Below are 9,834 nucleotides of genomic sequence, written 5' to 3'. Positions count from 1 at the left end.
ATTGCTGGGGAGCGAATACCATGTTTTAAGAAGACATGTATTACAAACAAGCAATGAAAAAGTGGCAAAATAGAATTTTTACTGAAATGTAACATTTGCCTGCTAGTCAAATCTTTCTACTTTTCACATTTTTGTCCACACACTGTGAACGATTGTGCTGGTAATTACTTATGAGTTTTCAGCCGAGGGGCTCCTAAAAGTGCTTTTTGGAATTTGTCAGTGGTACATGTCAGATTGATGATACTTTGTTTTCACAGTTTTAATATTATTCAAAATTTTATCCAAAATATAACTTGGTACTGTAACATTAGCCAATGATCTTGATACTGGATGTGGTGACTAAAATAATAAAACAGCTATGTCTATCTTGGTGCATGGTTAGCCATCAGACACATGGCAGAGGCCGTACGGACGCACACAGACCGTGCAGCTCTACACTATGGAGTATTTCCATATATTTACTCAATATGGGTCTGTATCTCTATAATGAAGACACATCTGCCAAATTTATAAGGTATGTGAGAAAACAAACCTCACTCTTTTTACATATTACGACGGACACCTATCGAGCTCCAGTAGCCCCCCATAGCCCATGAGCGACATATTACTGATTGTGGTGGTCACAGACAGATCCTAGCCACATAGAAAGGACCCAAGGGTATGAACAACTACACGTAAGAAGTTTCCTTATCTCTTGGAAATATATAAAACCTTCCAGAGTTCTGTGCATTGTATTTATATAAAAGGAATGTATAATGTTTTATCAATTTAGTAGTAACATATATACATATATTCTGTATATATATAACATTACATTCATTACATTACATAAAATACGAAGGCTCTATTTACACATCAGCATCTTTGGTCCCTATTGAATCAGTATCTGTATGCCAAAAATAGGAGTCGGTCTAAAACAGAACAGGAGGTCAATCTTTCAATCATAATTTTTCTTGCTGTACAATCCACTCCTATTTCTGGCTTACAGATACTGTTGCAAAATAACGACCAAAGTACTGACAAAATTGTGACCCGAAGAATAAAGAAATTAATTACAATGAATATTTTGGTATATTTGGGATCCATTCCTGTACTTTTTGGAACTTTACTAGGTGTGAGTTATAAATGAATATATTTAGGCCTAGACTTCATATAGATTAATTCTTGATTTATTCCAGTATTCTGTTGTAAAACTGTTTAATATGTCACACACTGTCTGCACAACTTGTAGCTTTTGCTGTTTTTACACCAGTTTCGCCAACTGTTTGAAATGTGTGCTTAGTCAAGAGGGGCCATGCCAACATATTCACCACAAAAGTGGCATCATTTATCACAGAAGTAGATTCTCGTGGTGGGAAATGGCGCCAATTTCATTAATAGGCATGAGTCTTATTACAGCACAATCTTCACCAAGACTGGTGTACAGACATCAGCCATAATCAATCAGGACCAACATGTCTGTTACATTGTAAAAAGAGAAAATAGCATATTAACAATACACGTATTATAGAATTGTAATAATTTCAGCCTTAAAAAACGCAGTTCACTCCAAGAAACATTATTTCTAGAATTCAAATAAATAGGAATGATATCTGAGTGCCAATTCAAGCAGTTTGAAAATGGTCAGGCTATGTTAGCATTTCTGTCAGCGAAGTGGTGGCGTATGGAAGCAATCTCTCTGATTTTATAAAGGGTGGGCTGTATGGCTAAATGTACCAACACTGTAAACAGTCATAATTCAATATTCAAAGTATGTTTAAATTGTTATGTGCCTGCTATGGCCAATATGCCAAGGGGTAGAGCTGTTATGGGGATTTTAACTTTGAAGTGAAGTTTGCAGATTACTTTCAAAGAAAGTTCCTCCTTGATTACACTACTGCACAATTTCATCTACAAATTCTTGGTTAATTTCTTCTTATAGCTTATATACATGCTAGATTTAATAAGAAGCACATGACAAGTCATTTACTAACCACAAAATGTCTCCAAGACTAGATACTAGCCTGCTCTCAGGTATCGCGAGTGGTAGCAACTAACAATATTAAAACTTATAATACAAATAATTTATTTTTTTCTCAATAGCCCAGAATTCTCAAAAATAAAAGTAAATGAATACCGTACTTATCCAGTTGATCTCTCACTGCGGTACTTTCAGGCAGACAGACATGTGACTGCTGCAGCCAATCACTGGTTGAAACAGTGACCAATGCATTATCACTGAGCTTAGTGATGGGCGGCAGAAGTCACATGTCTGTCTAGTTGGAAGCAAGGAGACCACGTGATGTCCTAGTCAGAGTGGAATCAATGAGGCGAGTATACTGTACCTTCTTTTTTTTTATTATCCTAGGTCATTAAGAAGATCAGGGGAGGAAATCTCCTTTAATTATGCAGTGCTTGATGTTCCTTAGGCAGACAGACCAGTGGGAAGGCTTCTTCTACAGCTGCCTACCTTACCACTAGGCACTGGATTGTGAAGAGGAGGGAGAGATGTATCATCTGGGCCAAATACAGAATGGTAATTGCCCCTTAGTTTTAATTACAGTATGAGACCAAATATGTTCAAGGGAAGAATTGCAGAAATGTGTTTTGCTTTTTCGATTGTTTCTTTCTCGTAGACAAAACTTTGAATAAGTTAGATTTCTATAAGGTTCTTTCTGTTAGAGCTCTATGGTATTGAAGCTTTGCCTTTACATAGTTTGTGGATCTTCTCAGGTAGAACAAAGGATAATAGTACTAACAGTACCACAATCACACTGTTCAAGGGAATATTGTTTTCTTACTACAATAGTCTACATCTACTTAAAAAGTGCTTGTTGCCAGGTCAATAGTGATCAGTTTTTGTACTCACCGTATTCTATCTTCCACCTCTCCCCTGATTATTCCAATTTTTTTCTTTTTAAAAATCTACCATACAGTTCCAGAGATATTGGCATTTTTATTTTGTTCTAATTTTTGTGGTTTAAAAATGTTACGTTTTTAACAATGTTGAGGTGCTCACGATAATGCAGAGCAGCCTAAAGACAAAGAGTCCTGTGAGGCATGCCATTTTGGTAAAAACCATAAAAATTTGCAGAAAATGAAAAGGCCCTTATCTCCAGAACCATATGGTGGTGAAAAGATAAAAAACTAAATACTCATGGGAGCAGTGGTAATATAATAAAAGCAAAAACTGACAATTTGCATTGGTGACAAGTTCTCTTTAGCTGATATATCTAATAACACAATCCTATATATATAAATAAGTTCTGATAAAAAATAGAGATGATACTCATAAAACCCAACAAGATTGAGACTAAGAAAATTGATGTAAAAATGTCCATCTGGAATATTATTAGTTGGCTTAGTCAAGACCAGGTCTGTTCTCATAGGTGGACAACCAGTGACTCCCATCTTGTGTCATTACTGTCTTTGATAGTCTTGGAAGCACATTCCCATATATGATGTCCAAAACAGCTCCATCCTCGATTAATTGGAAAGTATTATTTAGGCAACTGTCTTCTGAGTTTTTTAGACATGGGATTATTGCATCATTTGGGCACTATATGGCATAACATAAGAGGTAGATATGATATGGTAGATAGATAGTGCTACTTAGCCACCGCCTACCGATGGCCAAGGACAGCTTTCACATTTTTATGTGACCCTTCATATATTTTTTTTCTAACCAAAAAAGTGTTATAAATTAATCATTTGTTGGAAAGTTCAGTTTTAGTGAAACCCTTTAATTACATTTCACAAGTACTAGCATTTATATGATGTATACATCATATGAATACAATATATTCAGATACAATAATTTCATTCGTAAACACACTTTAATGTGTCTTGTTGTCATGCACTTAAAAATGCCATTATCTATTCTTATATAGTAAGGCTATGTACAATGAAGTGCTACAAAATGCGTGTCCTTTCCCTATTACATCACTTCCCTGAAAAATGCACGTACAGCTCATGCCATAATACAATATTCCACAATCTTCTAGGCTTTCAGATTAAAAAATATATTTTTTAAGATACGTTAAATAAAAATTGCTATATACAAAGAAATTATAGTTATATTTATATATAATAACAATAGAAATACTGTAGGTTAAATTCACCCTCTTAGGCCTCATGCATAAGGCCGTACTGCAGATTTACATGGAGCTGTAATAGGGTACCTTTAGGGCATCTTTACTGTACCTTCGTATAAGTCCAATTCCATATGAAGGCACAAAGTTTAGTTTTCTGTTGGATTCTGTATGAATGCAACAAAAAATAAATTGTGGCATGCTCTACTGGATGTCATGTATATGTAGGAATGGCACTAGGTGAAAATAGCTCCGTACATACGGTACACCACACATGTAAGGCGGCACACAGTCACGCACAGCTGTGTAGTTGAGACCCATATGGTAATCATTGTGCCATCACAAAGCTTCTGTGCCGTATGCACGAGACCTTACACACGGGAGGACTTATATAACATTGGATAAAATTCTGGATTTCTGTGAGTGGAACATCGCAGGAGGTATAGCTGCCCACAAATTCTTCAGGATTTCCCTCATGCCAGTCTTAATACAGCCATTCTTGTGTCTGATTCTTCTCTGGCCCATATGTAGGACAACACTAGACCTACCTGCAAGCAATACCAAGAAAAAAACATGAAGACTGTATTACAGCCAATAAAAACCATGTGCATGTAGCTCTGATTCAACAGTGCTCCAGGTAGTCTTTGAAACCCAATGGCAAATTCCTCAAAGTCTGTTGAAAAAGTTCTTCCATTTTTGTAAAAAAAAAAAAAAGATCCTAGCTTTAAAGAAAGCCATTCATTTTGATGTTTCCTGATGCCGTTGAACCGGAAGGATGTGGTTAGTTGATGCTGTCCTTGTGGATGCTTCTGTCAGCAACGTAGTAATTTTGGTCATGATTTTTCCACTGGATACTGGTGACATTCATTGGAGATGTACTTGTGAGAGTCTTTGATTGGCAACAACAACAAAGACACGACTAGAATGAAAGATAGGAAAGGTATATATATATATGTATTCATGTAGGTACATAGGATATACTGTAAATGATTAACCATTTATTGTAGGGGAAAGCACATGATGACACTAGGGACTTGTGTAGAAGGAAGGATATAGACTTTGTTACTGGAAACAGAATCTATGATAAAGAGAACCTGTCATCACGATTTTATACCCCTAAACTAATGTCACGTATGTAAGGGTTCATTAATGTTGATTCAATTCCTACCTTGCTTGAAAAAATCCTGAGTGGTAACTGACACAGGAGTGACCTGTCAGTCAGAGACATGATGCAGGCTGGGGCGGGGTATAAGGAGATAGGCAGGAGAGAGGGAGGAGAAGGGCCCGCCCACTGCACTTACAACTCATTAGCATACAATTTCATTTATTGATTTCTCTAAAACAGAAAAATGTATATCTACGAGTAAGGTAAGGATTTACTCAGCATTGTAGTGCCTTATCATGCATGCCACTAGTTATGGCTATAACATTCTGATGACAAGTTCTTTTTAATGAAGTTTTGTAAGCCTATAGAAAAAAAACAAGCAACTCTGCAATTATTTTTTTTTATTACAATTTGCCCTTTCCTGGAAAAAACAATCTTGGGCAAAAAAAAAATGTTTTCATCTTTTACAGTCCTCTAATAACCTTGGTCGCTCTTCTCTGCACCCGCTCTGGTTCAGCTATGTCTTTCTTATACACCGGAGACCAGAACTGTGCACAGTATTCTAAGTGTGGTCGAACTAGTGACTTGTATAGAGGTAAAATTATGTTCTCCTCATGAGCATCTATGCCTCTTTTAATGCATCGCATTATTTTATTTGTTGGTAGTGTGAATTAGGGGAGTGAGGGATAGTCCTCGGTGAGTGGGGGCGCCAAACTCGTTATTAGGATGCCAACCTCCACAGTTAGGCAGGTTTCTCAGTAAGGTTTATTGCAGGGCATTGTAGGCTTGTTTTTTGGTTGGTCTATTTATAATGGTATTTTCCAGATATTTCAATGGGTAGGTGTGTTTAATATTGGATCATTAAAATATAATTTCTTAAGGGAATATACAGTATGTTCACTTTTTGATGTTGATTCCTTGGTTTATTTATCATTGTGGTACGGTATGTGTTTAGAACCATTACCAATTTGTAGAAGCCATCTTATTTTCAACTTTAGCTTTTTTTAACAAGAATTTTTTGAAATTTAATTTAATCCATTCTTCCCTCTACCCATGAAACGTTCCCCATGCCATTGGCTGCAACACAATCCCAAAGCATGATTGATTCACCACCATGCTTAATAGTTGGTGAGATGTTCTTTTCCTGAAATTCTGTGCCCTTTTTTATCCACACATAGTGGGGGTTCTGATTTGCCTCTCTAGCAATCCTACGAACAGCTCTCACTGAAAATTTGCTTGGTCTTCCAGATTTAATCTTGACCTCCACTCTTCATGTTAACTGCCATTTCTTAATTAAATTTTGAACTAACTGAGGAAAGGGCAACTTGAAAACAGTTTGCTATCTTCTTATAGTCGTCTCCTGCTATGTGGGCCTTCACCATTTTCACTTTCAGAGAGCTAGGCAGCTGCTTAGAAGAACCATGGCTGTTGTTTTTTGGTTCAAGGTTAGGAGGCTGGGGTTTTATAAAGCTGGGAAATTAGCATCCTCTGGCCTTTTCTAACAATGATAGTGAACCCTAACAGACTAATTAAGGTCTGACACTTTGGTCAAAGTTATCTGAACACAAATCTCCAAGGGTGCCCAAACTTTTGTATCATCTCATTTTCCTTTTTGTCATTTTTAAAACATAAACAATGATGATGTACATATTTTTTTTTGTCTAAAATACAAAGGAAATGTGTCATATTTAACTTTAGGCTCTTTAGAGATCATTTCATTTTTAACTTGCTTAACTGTTCACATTAACAATAATTTTGAACAGGGGTGCCAAAACTTTTACATGCCATTGTACAGTAGGAGCATCATGAAAACAAACAGTCCAGGCCCACAGCAGAAATAAAGAACAGTCACCCCCTCAGCCACCAGAAACAATGGAGGCCTAGGAGCGGTGTGCTTCTGCTTCAGAAGATGGGACACACTCTTTAAATGTAATTCTACTGTCATGGATTACTATGCTCTTTAATTTGTTACTTTCCCCCCTTACATGCCTATTTTCCCATACTTTACCATATTCTCCTGATGGTGACATGGCATTTGGTAGAATCAGCCGCACTGTACTTTGTGTGCCACTATCTGGTTTTCCCCCTATCTCACCCACTGTTCACAACCTCAGTCACTACCCCAATTTTATTTATTTTGCAACTCGGCCAGACTACACTGGTCTCACTCTGTTCTTCCATATTTTACAATAGTTCATGATTAATTTAATTAAATTCATTTCTCCAACTGTACCTCCGCTCAACTTATATTTAAAGCCGTTTCTTCTGCCAAAAATTGAAAAGCGTCAGATCAGTTGTTTCTTTTTCTTAGGCAGCTGTGCAATGTTAGAATTTTCTCATGCAAAGCTAATAGGTTCAAAGGCCGTGAAGCTCAGCATAAGAGGCTTTGAGTGCCATATTATGGCCTCAACAAATTGACCACTAAATTCCCCTGCTATGTTTTGGTTATTTGTCAAGGCTAGGTATATATTTCCTGTATAATAAGGTATATGAAGGGAGATTTCCCTTAATATACAGTGGTGAAAATAACTATTTGATACACTGCCATTTTTGCAAGTTTTTCCACCTACAAAGAATGGAGAGGTCTGTAATTTATTTTTATCATAGATAAACTTCAACTGTGAAAGATGGAATCTTAAAAAAAATCCAGAAAATCACATTGTATGACTTTTGCATAATTAATTTGCATTTCTGTGCATGAAATAAGTATTTCATACAATAGAAAAACAGAACTTAATATTTGGTAGAGAAACCTTTGTTTGCAATTACAGAGATCAGACGTTTCCTGTAGTTCTTGACCAAGTTTGCACACACTGCAGCAGAGATTTTGGCCCACTCCTCCATACGGATCTTCTCCAGATCTTTCAGGTTTCAGGACTGTCACTGGATCATATTGAGTTTCAGCTTCCTCCAAAGATTTTCTATTGTGTCCCAGCTCTCTTCAGGTCATTGACCAGGTCCTCCCATTTAGTTTTTGGCTGTTTCCTGTCCTTTCTCAGAATCATCTTGAATCATCTTTACCCCACCAGGCGATATTTTGCATGGAGCCCCAGACTGAGGAAGATTGACAGTCATCTTGTGTTTCTGTCATTTTTTAATAATTATGCCAACAGTTATTGCCTTCTCACCAAGCTGCTTGCCTATTGTCCTGTACCCCATCCCAGCCTTGTGCAGGTCTACAATATTGTCCCTGGAGTCCTTAGACAGCTCTTTGGTCTTGGCCATGGTGGAGAGGTTGGAGTGTGATTGTGTGGACAAGTGTCTTTCACATAGCTAACTAGTTCAAACAGGTGCAATTAATACAGGTAATGAGTGCAGAGTAGGAGGGCTTCTTAAAGAAAAACTAACAGGTCTTGGGGAGTCAGAATTCTTGCTGGTCGGTAGGTAACCAAATACTTATTTTATGCAATAATGTGCTATTTAATGATTTAAAAATCATACAATGTGATTTTCATTTTTTTTTTAGATTCTGTCTCTCGCAGTTGAAGTGTACCTACAATAAAAATTACAGACCTCTCCATTTTTTGTAGGTCAGAAAACTGGCAAAATCAACAGTGTGTCAAATACTTATTTTCCCCACTATATATCTGATTGATGGTTAACCCTGTCCACAGTGATGGGGTTGAAATAGCACGGTATATGGCACTGACGACAGATATAGTTGTCACTTTAAGGGAGGGGTTTAGGAATGTTTACAGACATTAGTCCAGGAAACTTCACTGGTTAAGAAATGCATGGTGGACACGTCATATCTTATTAACATATGACTCCAGCCGAAGCCGAAGCTGAAGCGAAACGCACAGTGGGTGTGTTTTTCCTGGGTGGATGTATGTACGTTATATGATTTGTTATGGCTACAATTTATATGATATAGCAGAATATTTAGCCTACCACTGATATGGCAATTGATAGTGATAAGGCATATGATTTAGCCTCCCACTAATATACAGTTTATCTTGCATGTACTTGGATTTCCTTTTTATGATTTCCATCATGACAGACACTTGACTGGCATTTACTTGCGGAGTAACCAGTTTGACTACTCAGTCCCCCACTACTATTCTTTACAAACTCAATGTCACATGCATTCAGTGTTTTTTTCTGCATTATGATAGCCATTTACATCCACCCACCCAAATGCACGTTTTCTTTGCCTGTTACATTTATGGTTTCCTTTATATCATATTTGTGATATTTTTATACATAGTGTAATAAAATTTATCTTTTCTTTTACCATTTTGGCTGGCGCATATTTTTCATTCCTTTTTTATTATACGATGCCTAAGTAACTAAGACTTTAAATATGTTTCAAAACCAAATATTCTTACCTGGAAGCAGTTTTTAAACTTCTTGCTGACAAAGTAGAGCGCTATTGGATTTATACACGAGTTGAGGGCAGCCAAGTTAACACTGATGAAGTCCATCACCAGCAGAAAACTAGACAAGAAAAAAGCATGAACACATTAACATCTTGTTTATCTATTGGATACAAAATTAGTAACGAGACCTTAATATCTCACTCTGAATTGTGACAGACAATGATGAAAGCCATGCACAGCAGTACAAAAGTAAGCCCTACAGAGACAGGGATAAGCACATCATCCAATGACGCATCCTATCTTTGTCTGGGTTTCCCAGCTGGAGACACAAAAATTAGAC

At 36.9% G+C, this 9,834-nt stretch overlaps 1 protein-coding gene across 2 annotated transcripts in view; it reads right to left on the bottom strand.

Moving 5' to 3' along the window:
• Positions 1–3,701: 3,701 nt before the first annotated feature.
• The window catches only part of EDNRA (endothelin receptor type A), a 77,801-nt gene continuing 71,668 nt past the window's right edge, over positions 3,702–9,834 (bottom strand). For both annotated transcript variants that reach the window (XM_069744038.1, XM_069744039.1), the window contains 2 exons: positions 9,504–9,612; positions 3,702–4,989 (listed from right to left, as the gene is read on the bottom strand). In XM_069744038.1, the coding sequence (XP_069600139.1) occupies positions 4,852–4,989; positions 9,504–9,612 (247 nt within the window). In that variant the 3' untranslated portion in view covers positions 3,702–4,851. The remainder of the gene's footprint in view (positions 4,990–9,503; positions 9,613–9,834) is intronic.

The sequence above is a fragment of the Ranitomeya imitator genome, chromosome 1 (genome assembly GCF_032444005.1).
Source record: "Ranitomeya imitator isolate aRanImi1 chromosome 1, aRanImi1.pri, whole genome shotgun sequence".
NCBI classification, from domain to species: Eukaryota; Metazoa; Chordata; class Amphibia; order Anura; family Dendrobatidae; genus Ranitomeya; species Ranitomeya imitator.
This window is presented reverse-complemented; position numbering and strand designations above follow the sequence as displayed.